Below are 25,929 nucleotides of genomic sequence, written 5' to 3'. Positions count from 1 at the left end.
CAATTGTCTCTATTAACCATGAGATAGACTGAGGGGCATCTAAATTGAGCCTTATCAACCAGGTGCACTAGAAACAATCAAGAGTGATGAGTTTGTGCAATCCACAGTCATAAAATAACTTTGGCTGGATGTTCCAAAGATAACATCATTGTAGGGCAAACTATTTACTGGGTTATGTAATGTACACACACCTCTGCAGTCATGATGGTACGCCTACATTTTTTTTACTTATGAGAGAGACACTTGATTCTTTTAAAACAATGGGAATAAATTATATAAAGTGTAAAGAAATCTGGAAAGCATGATCCAGCATTGCCACTGTTATGTTTGGGTATTGACGAGGCAGGAGACCAGGTTAGTGACAACAGCTCTTTAATATGGTGTGACCCAGCAAAACTCTGGAGAAAAACCTCTCCTTATATACACTTCAGCCTGAGGCTGCATCCAATCAGAGACGAGATATTTCCCGCCTAAAACTCCCGCCAAAACTTACAGTAATACATTACACTCCTTCCCTCCCAGAAGGCACTTTGCCCATATTTGCATACTACTTCACGTAGTCCTGCAGGTACGTGCCTCCTGACTCTCCCGGACCTGCGCAGTTCACTTTCTGGAGTTGAGTCGAGCTTGCCGGAGGGACTTTTCGTTCCTCTGAGCTCCTCCTCCCGCCATCCGCCCTGGATTATTCGCCGGCTCGGACCTGCTGTCCTCTAGAGGGACCGGAGGGTGTCGCTGGACCTCGCCTGACTCAGATAAGTCTCTGTTTGGTTCTTTGCTTACGATTTCTGTTTGTTCTCGGCTCCAGTCAGCTGTGGGGTTAATTAAATCATAGTCAGGGCTGGTCTCGCCTAATTCTGCCTTATCGCCACTCTATTTCTTAATTGATCTATGTGGCGCCGCCAGATTCGCCATCGTCTAGCTCCACTAGATAGGATTTAGGGCCCGCTTGGTCTATGATTCTCCCTCCTCCAGCTAGGGCCGCGCTGTAATTCCGAGCCCATACTGTGTCTCCTATGGCTATTTCTCTGAGTTTCTCCGGTTTAGTTCTGAACCCGCCTTGTATGTAGCTTGGGTGCAGCCGGTCTAGTGGGCATCTTAGCTTCGCCCCATTAGCAGCTCTGCTGGGCTGCGCCAGTGGCTACACAGGGGTCCTATGTTGACAGTTAGGAATGCGCCGATTTGTGACTGCCAATCCCGGGCCGCTACTTCGAGACAGCGCCTCTTCGCACTCCGAACAAATCGCTCAGCAAGGCCGCTCGACGAGGGTGGAACGGGCGCTGAGAGGGCATGTCGGATGCCCTCTTCGCCAGGTACCCTTCAAATAGCGCTGCGGTGAACTGTGGATCGTTATCGGACACGATGGTGTCCGTAGCCCATGTGGCGAAAAGGTGTTTTAGGGCTGCAGTGACAGCTCCAGCGGTTGTGGATTTCATTAGAATGATCTCCAGCCATTTGGAGAATGCATCCACCACAATTAGAAATGTTTGGCCGTGGAAGGGCCGGCAAAGTCAATATGTATGCGGGACCAAGGGCCTGGGGTTTCTCCCACTCAACACTGGGGCCGTGGGTGGTAGTGGTCTGGATTCCTGACAGACTTGGCATCGGCCTACCTGTCACTGATTTCCCTGTCCATTAGGGGCCACCAGACATAGCTCCTCGCTAACCCCTTCATCCTCACAATTCCTGGGTGACCCTCATGCAGGAGTTCCAGGACTTTTTTCCTTAGTTTTTCGGGGACCACTACCCTATCCCCCCAAAGCAGGCACCCCCCTTGCAGAAACAATTCCCCCTTTTTTCTTTACAAACTCTTAAAACGCCGCCCGGCGCTGGCCATCCCCTTTGAACCCATCCAATCACAGTTCTTAATACAACGTCCCGGTATGAGGCCCGAGCCACTTCCTGAGAGGTGACTGGGCCAGAGTCCAAAGAGTCAATTAGTAGAACGGGTGCGCCCGGGGTGGGGTCCTCGATTTCCCCTGGCAATGGGCATCTGCTCAGTGCGTCTGCATGCCCCAACTCCTTTCCAGGCCGATGTTGTAGTTTGTAGGAGTAGGCGGCCAGAAAAATAGTCCATCTGGTCAGTCTAGGTGAGAGTGCTACTGGCGTTGGGCGGTCGCCAGCCAGTAACCCCAATAGCGGTCTGTGATCCGTCACAATTTCAAAGTCTCCCAAAACGATTCGTGAAATTTCTTCACGCCTGACACTATTGAGAGCCTCCTATCTAGTTGGCTGTAATTTCTTTCAGCCGGGACATCGCTCGTGAATAGAACGCTATAGGGGCTTCAGTGCCGTTTGGGAGTCTGTGGCTGGCACAGCTCCTACTCCATAGGGGATGCATCGCAGACCAGTACTAACGGCAGCCTGCTACTGTACTGGACTAACAGGCTTTCGCTTGATAGCAAGTTTTGACTGCCTCAAATGCTCTGTTTTCTGTCTTTCCCCAAGACCAAACAGCGTTTTTCCTAACAACTTGTGCAACGGTTCAGCAACGGTTGCTTTGTTTCTTAAAAATACAGGATAAAGTTTACCAGACCCAGGAAAGCCTGGAGTTCTGTCTTGTTTTTGGGTGCTGGGGCTCTCTTTATCGCTTTGACCTTACTCTCAGTGGGTGAATTCCATTCTTATCTATCCTATATCCCAAAATTCCACTGACTCGACCCCCACCTGGCATTTTTTTGCTTTAACTTTCAGGCCGGCTGACCGGAAAACGGCCAAAACTTTCCTCAGCCGCTCCCCCAGTTCTTCCAAATTCTCCCCCGATACCAACACGTCATCGAAATAGGGCACGACTCCTGGTAGCCCCTGTAGGAGTCGTTCCATCAGATTTTGGAATAGCCCAGGGCCACGCTCACCCCAAACTGTCACCGAGTGCATTTAAAGGCACCTCGGTGCGTTACAATGGTCTGGGCTTCAGCTGTGCTGTCGTCTACGGGCAGTTGTTGGTAAGCTTGTGCCAAATCTAATTTGGCGAAAACTTGTCCCTGTCCTAGTGAGTGCAGCAAGTGTTGCACCACGGGGACTGGGTAGGCGCTTTTTTGTAAGGCTTTGTTCAGGGTAGCCTTGTAGTCTGCGCAAATTCTTATGGACCCGTCTGGTTTTATAGGGTGACGATTGGCGTCTCCCATTTGGCATGGTCAACTGGCACTAGTATCCCTGGCTGACTAATTTATCTAACTCTTTGTCAATTTTTGGTTTGAGTGCAAAGGAACCCTCCTTGCCTTTAACCTAATGGGAGCTATTTGGGGTCTAAATTGAAGGAGATAGGGGTCCCTTGTACTTGCCTAAACGATCCTCGAATACTTCTGCGAACTCCTCCATTAGGCGTTTTGCAGGTTGCATCCGTCCGTGGATGCCAGTCACCCCATTCCCAACGCCCGGAACCAGTCTAGCCCCAGCAAGCTTGGCAAGGTTCCTCGACTAACGTGATGGGCAGGGTCTTCTTGTACTGCCCGTACTTGACCCAGACGGTCGTTGTCCTCGAACAGGGATGCGGTTGCCTTGGTAATCTTGCACCCGGAGCCGTTGTTTTTGAAGCTTGTGCTTGGCGATGTGCGGCAAGGCTTTCACAAAAGTGTCCCAGGACATGATTGAGATAGCTGATCCTGTGTCTACTTCCAGTCGGCACGGTACGCCTTCAATTGTCGGGTTTGTGAAGATCTTTTCTTCGATGCGGTAGCTGCGTGGTCTATGGTAACAGTCATTCGGTTTGACTTCGCTCTTTCTTTCCTGGCTAATCGCTGGTCGCCGCCGATCTCGCGCCTGATTGGCTGGTTTGAAATTCGGCGGGAATGTGGGGTTTGCATCTCTGACTCAGAGCCGCTCTGATTGGCCGATTTGAATTTTCGGCGGAAGGTTGGGGTGCTCGCAGACTTGAGCCAGGTGCCCTTCCTTTCACACCGCCGCAAATGGCGCCCTGAACTTACATCTTTGGCGCTGATGTCGCCCGCAACTTCCGCATTCCTCCGGTCTTCCTTGTCGATTTTCCGTGTAGTGGACTTCTTCCTCCTCTTCGCTGGTTGACTCACGATAGGTTTCTTCGTGGTGGACTGTGCTCGGCTTTGCGCCCGCCATCGGCGTGAGTCGCTTTGTAAGGTGTCTGCTGCATGGTTGGACATCTCATGGGCTCTGGCTTCGCCCAGAGCGTTTGCCAATGTCAGGTTGCTCTTGGCTAGCAACCGTCTCCTCAAACGGATGTCTCTGACCCCCGTATAAGTTGTTCCAGCAGCTCTTCGTCCAGATCGCGGTACTGCAATGCTTGGAGGCTTGTCTCAGGGCTGCCATGTAGTCGCTGATAGACTCGCCTTCTTGTTGCCTGCGCCCCAAACTCGCACTGCCGAACGATTTGGACGGGCTGGTGCGTAGTGATTCTTCAGGAGGGTCTGAAGGGTCTGCCACGATACGGAGTGTAGCGGTGTTGGCTCCGCTAGGGCTTCTGCGACGGCGATGACTGCGGACCCACAGTGGCTTATGAAGTAAGCCCGTTTGCGGTTGTCGGAGACTCCTGTAGCTCGCTTGCCTCCAGGAAACTCTCAAACGGGTCATATATATTCCCCATGTCTCCTGGGCAGGGTCAAACGGAGTGGGTGGCGTGTAGCCGGTCATCGCTGCATTCGCCGTCACCTTGCTGGGTTTGATTCTCGTAGTGAGTTCAGCTCTGTTCTGGTGCTCTGCCTCAATATCCCACCTTCGTCGCCAATGTTATGTTTGGGTATTGACGAGGCAGGAGACCAGGTTAGTGACAACAGCTCTTTAATATGGTGTGACCCAGCAAAACTCTGGAGAAAAACCTCTCCTTATATACACTTCAGCCTGAGGCTGCATCCAATCAGAGACGAGATATTTCCCGCCTAAAACTCCCGCCAAAACTTACAGTAATACATTACAGCCACTTCAATGCCAATGTACTCCTACCTGCACATCAAGATCTTCTCATTCAATTACAAAGGATAGAAAGTGATTTATTTTCATCTTTGCAATAAACGTCAAGCTCAGAAACAGCTATATTGAATCAAGTTCCTCCCTGATTTCTTTCTTAGAGCAGTCTTTTGCTACCTCCAGGGCCAGCTGCACTCCAAGGATGGCAGAAACATAGTCATCCAACTTCACACTGGACTTGAGGGGCTGAACTGTTAAGTTCAAAAGAATCATTTCTGTTTTTCTCCTTGTTAACCCAGAGGGGTAAGGAATTATTGTTCATAATTGCAATCTCTTCTGCCACAGGGAGTCATAGATAGTGTAAATAACCCAAATGGAGGACAAGACTAGAGCCATCCACTGAACGCTCCTCCCCCTGTAACAGCAGCCTAAGTATTATTTCTGGCCTAGGATTTTCCTTAGTAGGCCCAAATGTACCAGTCTTAATTTGAGACAGCATGTTTTGTCCTCTGTGTTGCCAGGGATGTGTGCCTATTGGCTCAGCTAGTAGTGCAGAATGGTCTGTCCTATACCAACAGACTTGTCCGAGGAAAGTGAGGGAATGGATTGTTCTTGTTTGGGGCAATGGCCAAGGTCTACCATTGGACACTTGGTAATAAATCTTTTACTCACTAACCAATGTCCTAAATGAGGTGTTCTACAGGACATGATGGCAAGCTGTCACACACACATGAACACTGAATTTCCGAAGTAACCCATCTTCCGTAAGACAAGCCTTCGTTATATTTCTCTGAGTGCCACATGAGGGATGTGAAGGGTTAGCCCCTTGCCTCGTTCTCCAGGACCCTGGCAAAATGCAATCAACAATGAGGAGACCTATTCCTGAGATGCCAATTCCACCAAGTCACACTCTGAGCCAGTCAGTTGTTCAATGAACCAAGTCCCTAGATTCATGCATGGATGAGTTTCACACGTGGTTCACTGGCTCGTTTCTGATCAGCCACTGAATGGGATAACACCAGAAGAGAATCTGCATGTCTCTTTCAGTCTCTGGATAACATCACCGAGACTCACACTGGTGGAACTTCCATATGAGTTAGTTTAGTTCCTATATCTTTCCCATGTCTATGGAAGTTCTCAGTCATCCATATCAGGGGTTTCCAACCTTGGCAACTTTAAGACTTGTGGACTTCAACTCCCAGAATTCTTCAGCCAGCTTTGCTTTGCTGGCTGAGGAATTCTGGGAGTTGAAGTCCACAAGTCTTAAAGTTGCCAAGGTTGGAGACCCCTGATCCATATGATTGTCTCAAAGTTGCTTTTCAAAAGGCAACTGGATTTTCTTGCTTTTTTCCTCTTGAAAATGTTTTGTTTCTCATCCAAGAAGTTTCTTCAGTTCTGACTGAATGGGGGGATTAAAAAGATTTAAATCTTTTTATAATCTACCGTTCTGTCAGAACTGAAGAAGCTTCTTGGATGAGAAGTAAAACATTTTCAAGGAAAACAAAAACAAAGTCCAGTTGCCTTTTGAAAAGCAACTTTGGGTCATCTGTCCCATAATTCCTTCTCTTCCTTAAACCCATTGCCATAGCCAACAAACCCTCGTGTGTGGCCAGTGCATTTATTTCTATAAAATTTGTTAAGATAAATACATTTTTAAAATGGCCGTGCAGGATTGGTGCATTCTACGGTGCATTTTGTTACAAAGGTGTGTTTGAACTTGCTTGTTTCAACCTGTTTGCTAGAGATCATCTGTAGCTCTTTAAGTATAAAATGAAGAGTTATTTTGTTGATCAAGGAGTGTACATGACTCATAGGGAATTTTTTGTTCTGTATTATAAATGTAACCCTAACCCTGATGTACAATCAATATGCATTTCTGATGTCAATAAGGATAGTAAGGCAGGGGGCAATTTTTTGCATTTCCTAAGGTGGTGTCCGTCTTCTGGGCAGTGTGGACTGTGGACCTATTTCTCTTCTGTTCCGTCAGGATGCTCTCCTATACCACAGAAAATAATTGACTGAACGGTTTGTGTTTGCTGTGAGAGGTTAACACAGACAGCGTGAAGCTTTACTTAGCATCTCTACTTCTAAGGCAAATTTCAGGGAATATTAGGACCAAGACTACAAGATCTGGATTGCAAAACCCTGCATTAACAACTAGATGGCAGCAACATTTTAGAGTTTATTGTGTTTTCTGCTACCATCTAGTCCTGACTTTTATAGATAAGAAAACTTATCCTGGATCCTTCTTTTTCCTATGTCCAGAACATTTAAAACTATTACATGTTTCATTTCATCCAAGAAGAAGAAAATTTATTTTTCCTAGAACAGGCAAACACTTCCAAATATTGTTTTATCTTCAAAATGGGGAAAACATAAGCTTATACTGTAGATTGCAGGGCTTTTTTCATGTCCCTACTAAATTGGGAAAAAAAAGATTTTAAAAACATCAGACCCACAAGAATGTTGTGATTGAAAAATGCAGAAATTAAAGATTAGAGCTTGGATCATGAAATTCCAACCGATAAAAAGGGAATAATTCCTGACCTGCACTAGTTTTGAGAAACTTGCTTTCAGATGAATGTGGGGCCCTCCAGAAATTTTTATAGTGGCCAGGTTTTAGAGAAAAAGCTAGCCTTACGTTGAAGTTGCATTCTTTTTGTGCAATAGAATATTTAAATCCAAACTTTGGGCTGCTAATTCATAGTTAACAGAATTCAGTAATTTTTTAAAATTAACCTAACTGCATGGGAGTACCCAACACAAAAATCCATAAACTGAACATGCTATCTGGGTTTACACCACATGCTGTACTAACTGGCCAAATATCTCAGAATATTGTGTGAATGGACACTAGCATTTTTTACAACTTTTCAGTTCTCTACTGCTATTCTGCAGTTTTTCCTGTTTCTCCTGTTGCCTGTGGTGCTTTCTGTAACACTTGCTGATTCAAATCCTCTCTTCCTTTTTGAAACATATTTATATGAAACATGTATCCCAGGGGTGAAATCCAGCAGGTTCTGATAGGTTCTGGAGAACCGGTAGTGGAAATTTTGAGTAGTTCGGAAAACCAGCAAATACCACCTTTGGCTGGAGATTTTGCAATATCCTTCCCACAGGAGTGGGGAGGGAATGGGGATTTTTCAGTATCTTTCCCCTGGAGTGGGGAAGGAATGGAGATTTTGCAGTATCCTTCCCCTGCCACGCCCACCAAGCCACACCCACAGAACCGGTAGTAAAAAGATTTGAATTTCACCACTAATGTATCCTGAAAATCTGTATATTGTACAATATTGCATCCAGAAGAATTATGCAATTGGCAATTCACACAAATTTAATTATACTGACTGACAAAAGTAGATGAAGTAAATAGGTTTTCTTCATGTGGAATTTGTTAGGTAACATACAGTCTCAGAAACATACTGTATTATGGTTCTTTCCTTCTTAATAAGTGAAAGATAAAAAGATAAAATTGTGTCCTTTTGATAAAGATGAGGATATCATTAAGAACAGATTCCTCCTTTGTAGTTCTTTTTGTAGTTCTATCTCTAGTCTCTTATATTCTTCTTCTAGTGTTTTTTGCTTTTGTCTCTTCTTTTTATTTTTCTTTCCCATATATGTTATAGCTAGTTCTCTAATATATGCCTTAGCTGTATCCCATACATTTTGTAGTGACGTTTCTTCTTTTCTGTTTTCTTTCCATAAATTGGATAAATTCCTTTTCTTTAAGCTTTGATTGGTTCAAGGTCCATCTTAGTTTCCTTTTTTGTCCCTTCCATGTAACTTTTATCGGATTATGATCCGCCCAATTGCTTATTTCTATATTTATTTCCTGTACATTAGATTTTAAATCTGCTGACATCCATATCATGTCTATTCTGGACCAAAACATGTGTATTTGAGTAAAATTAGTCTTGGTTTTCATTAGAATGAGTCTCTCGCCATACATCTTGAATACCTTCCACCATTTTAAAAAAAGCTTTTGGAAATGTTTTTCTGGCTTTTTTGTTTACTCTTCTAGTTTTATAGTCTTGTTCCGTATCTACAATTGCATTAAAATCTACTACTACACATATATTTTCATAGTCCAATTCTATTATTTTCTTATGGAGTTTAGCATAAAAATCCTCTTGATTGTTATTTGGTGCGTATATTGCCACTAAAAGTATCTGTTTGTTATTCATTATTATCTCCACTATTATGGTCCTCCCTTCCTCATCTGCGAAGATTTACTTAATGTTTATTGTCTTTTTCACATAAAGAGCTATTCACCTCTTCTTTTGTTGTGGTAAAGAAGTTCCCAATTTTAGGATATTCCAGTACTTTATTGTGTTGTTTTTTAAAATGAACTTCTTATAAGCACATTATATCTCATTTTAATTTTTCTAATTTACTAAAAGTCCTTTTCCTTTTTATTGCCGAATTCAATCCATTTATATTAATTGACATTAATTTTACTTCTTCTTCCATGGTTTCACTTATAGATTGGTTTTGTCACTCTTACCTCTCTCGGTTCTTTGGGTTTCACTCCTTCTCTCTTTGCCATTTCCTCCAGATCTTTTTCATCTTCTCTTTGTTGTGCACTTCTCTCTCCTGTAGCGTCTTCTTGTCGTCTGTTCTTTCTTATCTCTCTTTCCTCTCTCATTCTCGGTTCCTCTTGTAATCCAAAGTAGTGTTCGTAGAACTGTTCTGCTTTTTCAGTGGAATCTAATCTATGTCTTTGCTCCATCCAGGTCATCAGTATTCCCTCTGGTATCAGCCATCTGAAGTTCATTCCATTTTTTAATTAGTTGCTTTGTTAGGAATTGATATTCCCTCCTTACTTCACTGACTCTTCTCGGAATCTGTTTTACAACTACTATCTCTTTCCTCTTATATTTTAAAGGGTTATCTCTCACTCGTTGTAAGATCTCTGTTTGGTTTTTTGTTTTTTATTCAAAAAGTTTTACAAAAAATTCCCCCCCCCTTTCCCCCCAACCCCTTCCCCTCCCTTCACAAATCCCTCCCCTTGACTTCCTGGAACAAACACAAGGTATAGTTAAAAAATAAAACAAACATATGCTAAAAAAAATTTCCCCCCAAAACTATTATACCAATTTTCCCTCTCTAGCTCTGACTTCCTCCTTACATAACCAAAATCCTTCAAAAAAATTAACAATTAACAGTGATAAAATATATAAGTCAATAAAACAGATTAATCCTAAAGTATTTAAAACTAGCTAATGCATAAAAATCCAATCCAATTCAGAGAATATCTCCCTTATAGCTTCTATAAACCATATAATCACCCCATTTCCCCCCCAAGTCTTTCTTACATAAGATCTTTCGAGAATATTCTATTTACAATTCAATACAACACATTATATAATTTCAATACAGGAAATTACAATATCTATTCAACTTTAGTCCTTTCTCCTCAAAATCCAATATGAATCCAAATATCTAGACTTTTATGATAGATGTGAAACATATAATCAACCCATTTCTTCCAGATCTTTCTCACATATAGTCTTTCAGGAACGCTAATATTTTTATCTGTTAATATTTCAGAAAAAGCTTCTTTCAAGGATAATACTTTTGTCTCTTGCCATTTTTTTTGATGCATTAGTCTCTGTCTTTCCTTCATTACTCCTTTTGAAAAGTCAATCACAATATTTTCTAATAGTTCCTTATGTCCAACAATCCACAAGTTACTGCCATATATTCCATCAGTCCGGGAAGAGAACTCTTGTAAAACATGAATCCTGTGAGTTTTTTTGGTTTGGGAGGCAGCCTCTTGTAACATAGATTCAGGCATTTCATCCAAACTTTTTAAAAAGAGCCTCTTTACATCAACTTGTTTATTCACGATCATATCTTCATTATTATCCACTTTTGCTTGCATCTCCTCCATTCCATTTTCCAAGTACTGATTACACTGGTTAATTTCCTCCAAGCTCTCATCCAAAACGTCCCCATGTTTTATCAATTCGTATTTTTAAATAATTAAATACATTCTTTCTGTATAATCCTGTATAAAGTCACGAATCCATTCTTCTGAAAGAACCTTCATGGCAAAATTCTTGCTGAGAGTTCCTTTATGAAATACTTAAACAAACTAAAATAATTCAACAGTCCTCCTAAATCCAGGTGAGAAAAAAAAAATTAAAAATTAAAAATAAGTAAAAATACAACCTAAAAAAGCCTCTGTTCTACTTACAGTCCAGCACAATAAGATAAAGTCTCCATTCACTTTCACTTTCTCAGCAAGTAAACACCATTTTGTTTCATTATGTTGATTGTAGATGAAAGAAAAAAAAAGTTTAAAAAAAAATAGAAGTCAGATTTAATACTTGCAATTTAATGACTGATCTCCTGTGTTTGTTCCGTCTGCTTATAAAAATCCATAACAATCAGTTGAAGCAAAGGTGGTCGCTCTCTTCTCTTTCTGCCGAAGCAGAGACACGCTGGGTCTGGAGCTGCTGCAGAGGGATTTCCAGGGAACTTTCCCCTTCGAGTTCCCCGCTTTCAAATCGAGAAAGCGGGGCCTCTAGAGAGTTCTACCTATCCCTCCTCTGTTCTTTCCTTTCCCCTTTACCGGGGAAAGTACTTTCAGCCGGCGAACAGCTGATATTCGCTGTTTTCGCCGGCTTTTAACAGAATCCCAGAGCGGACGCCCGTCTGTCGGAGAGAGCGGAGCCACCGGAAGTCAATAAGATCTCTGTTTTCATTGCCTTTTTTAGAGAATCTTACATGTACTTCTCTAGGAAGCCTATTTCTTGTCGCATATCTAGTATGGATTCTAAACGTTTCATCAATTTCAGCAAGCGCTTTTTCTTTGATCACCTCTAAGGCCTCCGCCAACAACTCTGCTAGTATCTCCGGTAAATTCTCTCCCTTTTCTTCCCCCAAATTCTGGAACCGCAAATAATAGTCAGCCGATCCATCTCGAGGGTCATTATTGTTCTTTCTTTGTTTTAGTCTGCCAATGTAAAGCTATACTCAACTTCCTCCACTCTTTTTTTCTGTTTATTCAGCTTTCTCTTCTACTTTCTATATTGTTCAGTATTAGCCATCATTTGTAGAATTTTCTCCATTTCATCCCCTACTTTCCCCAGTCTTTCTTTCAAGTCCTCATGGATGGCTTGTATCATAACTTTCAGTTCTGCCTGCATAATATTCATTTTCTCTTGTTGTAGCATAGCCTCCAGTGACCTCTGACCTGATGGGCTAGATGTTGCAGATGGTGCTTTCCTCATTTTAAGATCTTAAGGAAGAATATAAAAAACCAAATAGAAATAACAAAACATAAGCTGAATTTAATAGATAAAGAAGAATTAGCACAAAAAATTAAAAGCGCTAAACAAAATTTATTTGAAAATGCAACTAAACCAGGAAGATGGTTGGCATATAAATTGAAAAAGGAGAAAGAAAAGAAATTGATATACCAATTAATGGATGAAGAAGGAATGAGGATAAAAAGAAAGTGATTCAAAATTACTATGGAAAATTATATGATCAGGAGATAATTCCAGAAGATAAGACAATATTTAGAAAAAATGGATTTGCCTAAAATCCCTGAAACAGTCAAAACAATGTTAGATGAATGTATAACAATGATGGAATTAACAGTAGCAATTAAGAAACCAAAGAGCAGTAAAATACCAGGTCTGGATGGACTACCAGCAGAATTATATAGACCTACAAAATACTCTTAAGTACTCCAATATTGAATATATTTAATGAACTATTGTCAGAAGCAAAAGTACCAAACTCATGGATGGAGGCATATATTACTCTCATACCAAAAGAAGATTCAGATCTGCAACAGATAAAAAATTATAGACCGATTTCTCTATTGAATGCTGACTATAAAATAGACGCACAGAAAGCATTTGATGATGTGAACTGGCAATTTATGCTAACACAATTAAAAGATATGGATTTTGGGGAGAGATTTATTAACATGAATAAGGTGATATATTATAAACAAAATGCAAGGGTGATATTAAATGGATACATGACTGAGAAGATTAATATTAAGAAAAGTACAAGACAATGATGTCCCCTATCCCCCCTGTTATTTGTAATGACACTGGAAGTATTGAATAGAAATATTAGACAGGATATAGATATAAAAAGTACAGAAATAAAAAAAGAAAAGTATAAACTACAAGGGTTTGCAGATGATTTAGTATTTATTTTGGAAGATCCACAAGAAACAGGGCCTAAATTAATTTTAAAAATAGAAGACTATGGGGAAGTAGCAGGATTAAAAATAAATAAAGAGAAAACTAAAATTTTAGTGAAAACCTTACAGATAAGCAGAAAAAAGAGTTAATGAAGAGAATAGATATTCAGATTATGAAGAAAGTAAAATACTTAGGAATTCAGTTGACAGCAAGATGTGTAATGATTAAGGACAATAACTACCAAAAACTGATGCAACAAATTAAAACAGATTTAGAAAAATGGAAAAGTTTGCAGCGATCATTGATAGAAAGGATAGCTACAATTAAAATGAATATTTTGCCGAGAGTACTGTATTTATTTCAAATGATTCCAATAAAATTGGGAAAAAAATACTTTGAGGAACTTAATAAAATAATACTAAAATACATTTGGCAGGGAAAAAAGCAAGAATTAGATTAAAAATGTTGCAGGATTCAAGAAATAAAGGAGGCTTTGGCCAGTGGTGAAATCTAATACCTGCATTCTCCCCCCCCCCCATCTTGCATGGGCAGCATCTCGGCTTTGCAGCTGCCATGGCCTGCCCCATGCAAGCCACAGGCATTGCATTGGGGTGCTGGAGGTGAGTGGAGCTGCAGAGCAGTTTTGCAGAGATGATAGAATAGTGCAGCAGCAGCTGTCCACAACCTGTTTCTTGCCAGACAGACAGGAGAAAGGGAGGGAGGAGGGAGGGAGGGGATGGCTGGGTCTTCCTGGCCTTTGCTGGGCACTCTGCCCCCCCTCCCGCTCCTTCCAATTGCTTCCAAAACACGAGAGAGACGTTTTGGGCAAAGGTAGTAGCCACTGTGTCTCCCCCAAGGGCATGGAGGTTAGGGTTAGCTGGAGACTGACCTTGGAAGGCAAGCGGGCATGGGGGACTGCAGTGAAGGCAGCATGGAAGGCAGGCAAGCATGACAGGGCTGCGGGGAAGAGAGTAAGCTGCTAGCTCCCTTCCCCGCAGCCCTGCCATGCTTGTCTGCCTTCCACATGGCCTTCCGCTTATCTGCCTTTGCAAGCTAGCCACGGGGACGCTGGAAAGGCCGTGTGGAATGCAGGGAAGAATGGCAGGACTGCGGGTCGCGGAGAGGTTCGGGAGTGTATCCAGCCAGCCGTTGCTATTGGTTCAGCAAACCAGCCCCAATCTCCACTACCAGTTCACCCGAACCAGTCCGAACTGGTAGCATTTCACCCCGGCTTTGGACTACCTAATTGGGAATTGTACTACTAGGCAGCAGGAGTAACATGTATGAAAGAATGGATTGCATTGAGACATACAAAGCTACTGATTCTGGAGGAACATGACCCACAACTTGGTTGGCACACCTTTTTATGGTATGGAAAAAGTAGTTACTTTTAAAGACATTATATAAAGAATGCGCTATTGCTAGTATGGGAGAAAATTAGAGAACAACATTATTTGAAGATAACAGTTTGGCTTTCAACAATGGAAGCATTGATTCATTCAAATGTTATTAATGTGGGGAATATTGTTAGATATAAAGTTATTTTGAATGAAAAGGGGGAACTCAAAACGAAACAAGAATTCAGTGATCAAGGAATCAACATGGCATGGTATTCACAGGTGCAGATATATTCTAGATATGAGAAAGATGCTAAATTACAGTATATGGGTTTTATAAAAAAGCAACAGAAGATATTAACAGGGACAGAAGAAAGACTGATAAAAAAAACTATATAACTACTTATTGGCTATTAAATTGGAAGATGAACAAGTAAAGGAGACAATGATAGCATGGGCAGAAAACTGGTTATACAACAGAATTAGATGAATGGCAGAAGTTGGGGGCTAGAAATTATAAATTAACAATGTCAACTAGCATACAAAGAAAATTTGTATAAGATTTCTGAAACATCCCTTATCAAGCCTAGGGAATTTATCCCAAAAATTCATTTCTATCATATTTTTCACTCTGCAGGCCAAATACTGGTAAGTCCCATTGAATGCATCAAAACTTACGTACAGGTAGTGCTCGACTTATGACCGATTGCCTAACAACCATTAGAAATTATGATAGAGTCAAAAAAACAGTACTATGACCTAGATTCGAAGTCCTGGTGGGTGTCTCCACCCACCTATGGTCACATGATTGCATTGTGGACACTCAATAATCAGCATACATTTATGGCTGTTTGCAGCATTCTGCAGTTACCTGACTATTACGCATAATGTTTACTTCCAGTTTCCAGCAAAAAATGCCCATTACGGACAATGAATTTACTTAATGACTGCCACATGACCTGTTTAATTACCGGCACAACTTACAACCATAATTCAGGGCTCAATTAAGTCGAGAATTGTCTGTATAGGATCCAGTTATCAAAGAAATGAGTGATTGTTCATTTTTCCAATTTACAGAAAAATATCCAACCCTGATACAGTATCCATAAGCAGGGAAATGTTGTCGACAGATGGAAGAGAGAAACCCACAGATATACTGTATACTGGTATTTACTTGTACCAGGGCTGTTCATTACAGTTCGACTCCCGGGTCTAGCAATTTTATTTATTTAGTTAGTTATTTATACCCTTCTTTATTATTTGTACAAATAACTCAAGGCATATCCAACACACTCTCATCCTCCTATTTTCCCCACAACAACCCTGTGAGGTGGTTGGGCTGAGAGAGAGTGACTGAGCCAAGGTCACCCAGCTGACTTTCATAGCTAAGAGCTGGCTAGATTACAAACACTTCCATCTAGAAGAAGGGAGCAGGAAGAGCTGCAAAAATGTCCTCTATGGCAGTGGTCTGCGAGAAAATTTTGGTGGTCCGCAGAAAAATTATTTGCATTTTTTATATTGCACTAAATATTATTTATCTTTTTAAAAAATCATATTAGTGGTCCTCGGGATTTAAAATGATGAGTTTAGTGGTCCCTGAAGTCCGAAAGTTTGGTGACTCCTGCTCTGTGGTACTTGTCCCATCCCTCTTAAGCGCGTTTGAACTCTTACCTGGAATTACTATTAAGGCAATGACCCAGATAATGCTTAGGCAAAAGAGAGTTTACAGGGAAATCTGGGGATTTATTTCACGCTCATATGAAAAGATATGTAAGCACAGAGAATATATTTAAAGAGTGAAGCCAAGGAAAACAGAATGGGGAACATAAAAACTCCCGAGGGCTAGTAATGGGCACTTGACCTGCTGTTGTGAAAACATGTTTTTCCTCTTCTGGGTTACTATTTGTCATCTTCTGCTATTTTGTGTGGTCTCCTTATCACTGAGACAAGCAGCTGTTTGTATTGGGGGAGCAAGTTTTCAGCTGGAAAACTCAGATCTTTTTCTGAGGCCTTTTTTTCAGAACTACCAAACACAAGGCCCTATTCGCGCAAGTAGCTTCTTGCATGAAGAGGGAGCAGCAAATTCAGCCAATGCTGTCACCATGCTACAACTTGGGAGTAAATAAGGAGTTTGTTTTTCTTCTTTTGATGGAGAAGAAGCTGTGTATTGCTGTCCCACTCTTAGTTTTTGGGGAACTGTATAAATTCCTTTTAGGATTGCAACTAAAATTGCTGGAAGAGAGAGTGCATTCCCTGATGAAACAGACAGTGGGGGACACCTTTGTGTATCTTTATATTTTTGTAAACCGTCTTGTGTGAGTAGGCGGCCATATAAATTTTCTAAATAAAATAAAATATTAAAGAATGAGACCCCCCATCAGCCCAGTTTCTTACCCTTTAGAAGCTTTGTCCTTAGTTCATTCTCTGAAAGACAAGGTTCAGGCATTCTCTTCACAAATGCCTTTGGCTCCAGTCTGACTGCACAATGCAATAGAGAAGGAAAATTCAACAGCAGGAAGAAAGCAAACTTCAAAAAATTTCCAAATGGTAATAGAATATAACTATTAAAAATAATAGAAGAGAGGGTTTCGTCATGTAGTTAAGGCACCGGACTAGACATCAGGAGACTATGAGTTCAAGTGCCACATTAGACATGAGAGCTAGCTGGGTGACTTGGGGTCAGTCATTCTCTTCTTAGCCCAGAACATCACGTTCAGGCAACAAGTTGGTTGGTCAATTTCTGCTGCAACCATTGGAACAACACTTGGCTGATCTGAAGAAGAAAACAGTCCCTGCACTTATGGGAAAATGGAATGATTTTTAAAAAGTTTCTAATGATTAAATAGCACTTGTAAAGGCCATTCAATGCACATACATGTTTATAGCTTTGAACAGGAACAGACCTGAAATAAATCAACATAATCTGCAATGAATATTTAAGAAAATCCCAAATCTTTGATGATATTAATCACTCAGGAAAAAAGAACAGAAATGTGATCCATTTCATATGGTAAATGAAAAAGAGGCAAGGAATGTATGAATCTGAAAGTTAGTAAAGATTTTTTAAAGTGGCAAATTTTGATGAGTTGCTATCTCTGAATTACATCTTTGTGAAAACACATTTCAAAAACTGCTTAGGTGATCTGGACTTTGCAGACTATTATGGGGAGTGGGCATCCATTTGAATACTCTTGCTATATAAATCAAGTTTCAATATGCCAGTTGAAACAGTTTTCCTATTCTTGCAGTATTATCCACTAATACAAAAATTTATATTCAAAATTCTTTTTTTCACTGCTGTGGTAGGCAGTTAACAGTAGTGCATGTATATAGGTCTCCTGATGCTTCCTTTGCGGCCTCCTGAACAGAGCTAAATGAGCAGAGCTAAAATTCGTATTCTGTTCTTGTGGGGTGAGAATATAAAAGGTTTAGGGCTGCAGGCACTGATTTCTCTCCTTTATCAATCCAAACATTTCAAAGTCCAATGTTTTCTTTTTTCAATGAGATTTAAGGGCAGGGGTGGGATTCAGCCTATTTGGACTGGTTCCAGCAAATGGGTAGCTTTGACAATCAGCTGAGAGCAAACCGGTTTGCTCCAACAATCAGGTGAGCCCGCCCGCCTGCCCCTGCGCTATACTGACCTATATTTCCTTTGTTTGAAGCGTAGCTGATCGGCACGGCAGAGCAGATTGCTGCGCCTCAGCTGTTTTATTCATGGGGCTGCAGTAGAAGATAAGTTTTCAAATGGAGCATCTGCATGTGGACTGTGCGTGTGGCACGCGTGCACGAAGCACGCACTAAGAGAACCGGTTGTTACACCAGTTGACTCCCACCACTGCTTAAGAGGAAAAATGCTTAAGTCACTGTAAGGCACAGATTCCACTCCTTAAATTCACTCAGCCTCTTTACAAAGGAAACAAGAGCCAAAGAAGTTGGCTCTGGCCATGACACAAAAAAGTGTGCCTCCCACCATCAACAAAGCTGCCAACCCCTACTTTACTGTAATATACTTTCATGCACCTGCCCAGACATTGGAGGAAAGCCATGTTAGTCCAAGGTAGCACAAAATAAGGAGAAATCTGGTAGCTCCTTTCCCAACTAACAAATTTTATTCAAAGGCATGAACTTTTCTGAGCTGCAACTCACTTCATTGGATGTGGCTAGATTGAGATTTTTAAAAATGTGCTACCAGATTCTTATATATCTGCCAGGAAATTGACCTGTCAAGTGTGACCCAATTTTCTCATTATCCATAAAACAGCTTGATAATTACTTTTTCTGCCACCCATGTGTGGATTCAAAAGATTTGACTGAAGTGCCTCCAAAAGCCTGAAAAATTCAGTGAAGAACTTGGTGACGGTATTTGCATTCTTATCCAAGTCAAACTGAATGACTGCAGGAACTTCCAGTTTAGTAGGTGGAGAAAGGAGATGTTGCTCCTGCAAAAAAAAGAAAACAATTATTCCGCTATACTACAGCAAAGATGGATAATCTACCATGTTTCCCTGAAAATAAGACCCTGTCTTATATTTTTTTGAACCCCAAAATAAGCGCTTGGCCTTATTTTAAAGAAGGTCTTATTATTTCGGGGCGTGTGGAGGAAGCTCCTTTTGCCATCTTACCTGATTCCCAGCTCTGTCTCCCGAATCCTAACCAAAAGTGGGGACCGGCTGTGCAAGCGTTTAAATATTTTCGGGGAAGGCTCATTTTCAGGGAGGCTTATTTTCAGTGGGGGCTTATTTTAGCGCATGGGCTCAAAAGCTCGATTGGGCTTATTATCCATGGAGGTCTTATTTTTGGGAAATATAGCAAGAGCACAATGAAGAAGATGCATCAAAGCTACACCATGGAGGCTTACTGAATACCAAAGTAACCGAACTGGTTTACAAGAAAGGCTAAAGGAAGAATAGAAGAAAGATATGGCAAGGCAAAGTATTACACAGACAGTACATAAAAAAAATCAACTAGCAGTCAAAGCAGAGAAAACAAGACCTGGTAATGGTTAGAGGCAGGAAATTTGAAGAAAAAAATAGAGAGTCTAATGTTACACAAGATCAAGCCTTAAGAAGAGGGAGGGAGGGAGGGAGGGAGGGAGGGAAGGAAGGAAGGAAGGAAGGAAGGAAGGAAGGAAGGAAGGAAGGAAGGAAGGAAGGAAGGAAGGAAGGAAGGAAGGAATACTAAGAAAGGTCCGAGACCAGAGAAAAGATTAGGAAATAATCTCCCCGATTCATAGAAAAAAAGTGAAATAAATAGCATCACCACCAGATGGATTTGTAACTGACTGACAAACCATAACCAGCGAGCAGTCCTTAATGAGTCTATGTCTACATGGAGGGAAGTAAGCAGTAGGGTACCACAAGGTTCCATCTTAGGCCCAATACTCTTCAATATCTTCATAAACGACTTAGATGATGGAATAGAAGGGAAATTTACCAAATTTGCAGATGATACTAAGCTGGCAGGAATAGCTAACACCCTAGAAGATAGGCTCAAGATCCAGACAGATCTTGACAGACTTGAACACTGGGCCCTATCTAACAAAATGAAGGTCAGTGTAGAGAAATGTAAAGTCTCACACATAGGCAAGAAAAAACAAAAGTACACATATAGATTGGGTGAAACCAGGCTTAATAGCAGTAACTGTGAGAGGAATCTTGGAGTCTTAGTGGACGACCAGCTAAATATGAACCAGCAGTGTGCATCGGCAGCCAAAAAAGCCAATGCAATCCTAAATTGCATTAACAGAGGGATACAATCAAGATCAAGTGAAGTACTAATACCACTCTAGTAAGACCACACCTAGAGTACTGCATCCACTTTTGGCCACCACACTATAAAAAAGATGTTGAGACTCTAGAAAAAGTGCAGAGAAGAGCAACCAGGATGATTAGGGAACTGGAGACTAAAACATATGAAGAATGGTTACACAAACTGGGCATGGCTAGTCTAGTGAAGAGAAGGACCAGGGGAGACAGGATAGCAGTGTTCCAATATTTGAGGGGCTGCCACAGAGAGGAAGGGGTCAACCTGTTTTCCAAAGCACCTGAAGGCCAGACAAGGAATAATGAATAGAAACTGACTATTCAACCTAGAAATAAGGAGACATTTTCTGACAGTGAGAGCAATCAACCCATGGAGCAGCTTGGGCATGGGGTTGGACTAGATGACCTACAAGGTCCCTTCCAACTCTGTTAACCTAATCAAACTACACTCCTATTGTGGCAGCTACTTTTAAGCTATTTGTGCTAGTGCTTATAACATGCTCTCAGCATTCCAAATGCATGTACAGCATAAAAAAAACCAAACAAACTGGAGGCCTCTGAAGTTTCTGGCTTTTGATACCGTGATCCCAATTGTACGTTTTGGCAAAGAAACAGTATTAAGCATATAATGACAGCACCATTCTCCCAATGCACAGAGCCCACATATTTTTTACCCACTTCAAGAAACACGATATCATCCACAGAGCTCATCAGTCCTTCTGCTGTCCTGTTGTATTGCGTGACAGTCTCCAAATGATGGTGCAGGCAATTCCGGTTCTCTTCCATTTGCTTTAGCAAAGCAGCATGCTCACTTGTAACCATCTCCGACACCTTCTTCTGGCATTCTTTTAGGGTTTCCATGAGATGATCAAACTTTTGCAAAATTCCTGATTTGAACTTCACTGAGAAAACCTGTAGAAAGCCAACTTTCAAAACATCAAGTTATCCTCATAGCAGTTAATAACATCTCTCTCCATTTTTCTTAAGGCACCATACGGCAATAAGATAAAATATGGAGGGAAGGGGTACTGGCCTTTGTGCACACAAGCTAGTAATGGGGAGGAAATGACAACCACTTTGCTTATTCAGCAGCTACCACAAGAGCGAATAAAATGTGCACTGGCAAAGCACAAACTATTTCTACATGACTCACTGTAAGATGGTTCATCTGCTGCTCCAGTTTCTGGATTTCTGCCACAATTCTTTCTGCCTCTTTTTGTTTTTCTTCCAAGGTTTCCTTGATTGATTCCTGTCAAAGCAGACTTGAAGTTCAAATGGGCAATTGTTTCATACTTTTCCGTGATACTTCCAGCCCTATAGAGAACACTTCACTTGGCATATTCACGTTGGGCTATTCACATTGGAAGAAACATCTAAGGAAACATACCAAAGTACTACTACCCATGTAATCTTTTGCAGAGGTCCCACAGCTCTAGTAATATCACCTTGCTGCCATTGTGTTGTATTGAAACAAGATGACCAAGATCCTGGAATTTCCACTTCAGAAAGAGCGATGGGCTCAGGGAAAATATAATGGTATATGGGCCAATTGGGTTCAGTCACAGTCATACTGAACCATGGTAATAATTTGGATTTAGCAATACCTTCAGATTTAGATTTAGTCAGGATCATATCTCTTAGATTTAGTCAGGATCATATCTCTTGTGAGATAGCATCAAAGCAAAACCATTACCCATTTCAAATTGTGCATGGTTTGTGGACCAGACAACAGGCGTTCTCTTGTGATAGCCCTTCCTTGTAGAACCCTCTTCCTAAGAGAATAGCCCTTTTATTCAGTCTGAGAAAACAACTACTGTAAAGCTGTACAGTACTATTCCAATATGTCTGAGTTGATTATGGGCAATGATCACAGATCTGGCGGTTGTATTATTCTTTTTCTTATTCCTTATATTTTATTTTTAATCCTGTTTTACGGTTAGCTCACAGAGTGTTTTGGGGCTAGATTAAATCATCAATACTTTGAAGTGAATACATAAATAAATATAATTTCATGATATGTTGGACCTTTGCTAAGATACCTTAAGGCACATCAGAAAACAATTAACTGTTAAGCTTATTAATTATGTTACTTTGGAATATAATTGCCTGCTTGCATTTGAGACAAATGTGGCATTTAGCAGGGACATTGTTCTCTTTACTATGAGGTCCCAACCTTTACTATGAGGTCTCAATATGGAACCTCAGTGATATTGAGCGGAAAAGAATGGAAACTGATACCTAAGAAGACCGACATGTGTTCTTACCACAGCAGGATCTATGAACAATCCCAGTCTATAGATCTTAATTGGAGGTGCAATAGATGACTGTACTAGTTGAAAATCAGAGCCATGCCAACATGCTCTGGTTCATACAGGTATATGCACATTATACAGATAGTCCTCGACTCATGTCATGTGAGTACATTGCTTAGCAACAGCAATCTTGTTGCCATCATCAACCAAATTCCACTGATTGTTAACCAAGGACCCACCCCAATCCAATCCATTCAAGATTTGGTCTTTCCCAGCCCTGATCCTGGGTTCTTCCAAGATAAGGGACTGCCTCCCCTTCAATTAACCCGATCCACCTATCCCCCTCCCATTTCTGCTCTTGTGGTTGCCCTGGACCCTGCCTTACAAGGCAGTAAGCAACCCTAGAACCAGCGCTGTGGCTTCCTGCAGCTCCTGAGCCACGGTGCAGTGGGAACCTCAGCCCCAGTCCAGTGCCTGAGCCCCAGTGCAGCACAAATCCTTGTGCAGCATGAAGCCCAGCTCCATTGACCTTCCCATCATCTTCCTCCTGATGCTGACAAGAATCACACTGGCCATTTGCTATTGCCATCTAATAATAATAGTAAGAGAGTTGGAAGGGACCTTGGAGGTCATCTAGTCCAACCCACTGCTCATGCAGGGGACCTATACTAGGGATACAAACCGCCAAACTGCCCACTTTTCTGATTGACAAGCTCAATGTCTTAGCCACTGAGCCACCCAGCCAGAGGCCATCTGAGGCCATCTTCCCCAGTTCATGGGAGGAAACCATTGTGTGCAACCTGGGGAAGAAAGTCTTGTGAGGCCAGTAGCTGAATTTCAAAAGGGCCAGGCTGGGCACACTTGCTCAGCAGTGTGACCAAGAAGATGGTGAAGGTCCGCTAAGGCAGCGGGGGCCATGGTGTATAGGGGGCCAAAAAGCATGGAGCTGGGGAAATAGGCAGGGGAAAGTTGGAGTTCGCCTGTGATTGTAAATGTGGGCAGGCTGCCAAGCACCCAATTTTTGATCAAGCGACTTTGAGGGCACTGTACTTTAGCCACCAGCCATTAAGTCCCTTCATTCTGCATGCAACTTGTATGGTTGCTGAACAAATGATTGTAATTCGAGGACTACCTGTACAGGGAAAACCACAGCTCTAGTCCCATTTAGCATTAGACAAGTCTGTTAAGTTTGAGCTTTAGATGCTCTATAGCAGGGGTCTGCAAAGCTTTGCTGCCTGAGGAACTCTGGGAGTTGAAGTCCACAAGTCTTAAAAGAGCCAAGTTTGCAGACCCCTGCTCTATAGGGTGAATTCTGTTAGCCCACCAGCCGCTCTCCTTGACTCTACCACCCTGCTTACTTCTTGAGCTTTCCGTCCCTCTTCAAAGAGAGCCCTCTGGTGCTTTTGACAGCTTCTCACAGTGCACACACAGCAGATGCAGCGTTTCTCAGTTACACAGTAAAGCTCCAACGGCTGGCCATGATTTGGGCATTGCCTTGCCTGAGAACCAGCTGCCTTCCTAATCTCCCCTTCTGAGACCCCTGGGGGCACTTCTTCCAGTTTCAGCAGCTCTACCAGGTTTTCAAGCAGGACAGTTTTGCTAAGTTTGGGTCTCTCTGGAAAGCCTTTTCGGCATTCAGGGCAAGTGCAGATCTTGAGTCCGGCTTCTTCCTCTTTGTCCCAGTGGCTGTTGATGCACTTCTCACAAAAACTGTGTCCACAAGGCACAGTCACAGGGGTGGTAAACATCTCCAGGCAAATGCAGCATATTAATTTCTCTTCCAGCTTCTGAGATCCAGAGGAGGCCATTTCCACTGAGGAAGCACAGGAAAGAGAAAGAGAAAATAACACGCCCCAAACCCAGAATGCTCTCCAAGGGGAGGTCCTGAATGTAAGAGGGAGTCTTAAAGGGACAGAAGCTATCTGTAGTTTACACAATACAGCACAGCATTTATTTTTATTTATTTTATTTTATTTATTTGTTGAGTACGTATATTATTATATAAGCATGAATTGAGTACATAAAATAAATACAATTAAAAGGAACATTAGGACAGGGACAGAAGGCACGCAGGTGCTCTTATGCACAGACCTCTTAGGAATGGGGTGAGGTCAACAGTAGCCAGTCTTAGGTTAAAATTGTGGAGGAGATGAAACCAAGGGTGAAATGCTTCCGGTTCGGACTGGATCGCCCGATCTGCTAGTGATGGCGGTGGGTGGTTCGGAGACCCGGTAGCAAAAAATCCCTGCCCCCACCCCCACCATGCCCAGCTGAGCTGCGCGATTATTAGAGGGTTTTTTTTTACTTTTAAAAGCATTTTTTCTTCAGCCGAAAAAATGCTTTTAAAAGTTAAAAAAAAGAGCCTCTGATGATCGCGCAGCTCAGCTGGGATCGTCAAAACCCTTTAAAAGCATTTATTCTACAACCTCTTCAGCCAAAGAGGTTGTAAAAGCTAATGCTTTTAAAAGGCTCCTCTGGCGATCCCAGCTGAGTTGCCTGATCATCAGAGACTTTTAAAAGCATTTTTTTACAACCACTTCAGCCGAAGAGGTTGTAGAAAAAATGCTTTTAAAAGTAAAAAAAAAAAAGTTGGCTACGCCCACCCAGTCACATTACCCTCACCCACCAAGCGACGCCCACAGAACCGGTAGTAACAAATTTTACATTTCACCTCTGGATGAAACCACAGAGTCAGATAGTGCATTCCAGACATTGACCACTCTGTTGCTGAAGTCATATTTTCTGCAATCAAGTTTGGAGCGGTTCACTTTAAGTTTGTATCTATTGTGAGCTTGTGTATTGTTATGACTGAAGCTGAAGAAGTCATTGACAGGTAGGACATTGTAGCAGATGATTTTATGAGCTATGCTTAGGTCATACCGAAGGCAGAGGTGAAATCCAGCAGGTTCTGACAGGTTCTGGAGAACCGGTAGTGGAAATTTTGAGCAGTTCAGAGAACCGGTAAATACCATCTTTGGCTGGCCTCAGAGTGGGGTGGGAATGTAGATTTTACAATATCCTTCCCCCAGGAGTGGGGAGGAAATAGGGATTTTGTAGTACCCTTCCCCTGGAGTGGAGTGGGAATGGAGATTTTTGCAGTATCCTTCGCCTGCCACACCCAGCAAGCCACACCACACCTAGCAAGCCACACCCACAGAACCGGTAGTAAAAAAAATTGTATTTCACCACTGATTTAAGGTCATCTCAAATGCCCTATTAAATGCATATACTAAAGGATTGGTGAGCTCATGAGGCTAGTAGCTTGCATTTAAGGTCTGTAGTTGTGGACCTGGAAGGTGCGTGTGCGCCTAGTTTTGGTTGCTGAGGAAGTGATTGTTGGGACATGGGACACTGGTCTTGAATTTGATACAGTCAGCACAGTGCGGTAGTTGATGTATAGGTCAGTCTCTCCTTGGTCCTGACATCTTTTAAGCTCCAAGCGGAGCTTCCGAGCACGTTGTAGTAGACAGGTCGGGCCGTGAACAAAGTTTCTTATGGTTTGTACTGCTTTTGGAGACTGAGTTTATTATTT

The 25,929-nt window shown here is 42.0% G+C and overlaps 1 protein-coding gene across 2 annotated transcripts in view; it reads right to left on the bottom strand.

Annotated features, from left to right (window-relative positions):
- The window catches only part of TRIM65 (tripartite motif containing 65), a 28,852-nt gene extending 4,624 nt beyond the window's left edge, over positions 1 to 24,228 (bottom strand). The window contains exons 1-6 of one of the 2 annotated variants that reach the window (XM_058165949.1): positions 23,756 to 24,228; positions 21,299 to 21,394; positions 20,824 to 21,057; positions 18,657 to 18,822; positions 16,778 to 16,861; positions 9,894 to 12,121 (exon numbers count right to left, since the gene is read on the bottom strand). In XM_058165949.1, coding sequence (XP_058021932.1) covers positions 11,901 to 12,121; positions 16,778 to 16,861; positions 18,657 to 18,822; positions 20,824 to 21,057; positions 21,299 to 21,394; positions 23,756 to 24,205 — 1,251 coding nt within the window. In that variant the 5' untranslated portion in view covers positions 24,206 to 24,228 and the 3' untranslated portion in view covers positions 9,894 to 11,900. Of the gene's footprint in view, positions 1 to 9,893; positions 12,122 to 16,777; positions 16,862 to 18,656; positions 18,823 to 20,823; positions 21,058 to 21,298; positions 21,395 to 23,755 lie in introns of those variants that run through there. The other variant, XM_058165948.1, reaches the window with a different exon arrangement.
- Positions 24,229 to 25,929: the final 1,701 nt, after the last annotated feature.

Source organism: Ahaetulla prasina, chromosome 2 (genome assembly GCF_028640845.1).
Source record: "Ahaetulla prasina isolate Xishuangbanna chromosome 2, ASM2864084v1, whole genome shotgun sequence".
Taxonomy (NCBI): domain Eukaryota; kingdom Metazoa; phylum Chordata; class Lepidosauria; order Squamata; family Colubridae; genus Ahaetulla; species Ahaetulla prasina.
Note: the sequence above shows the minus strand (reverse complement) of the source record. Positions and strands in the feature narration are given on the sequence as shown.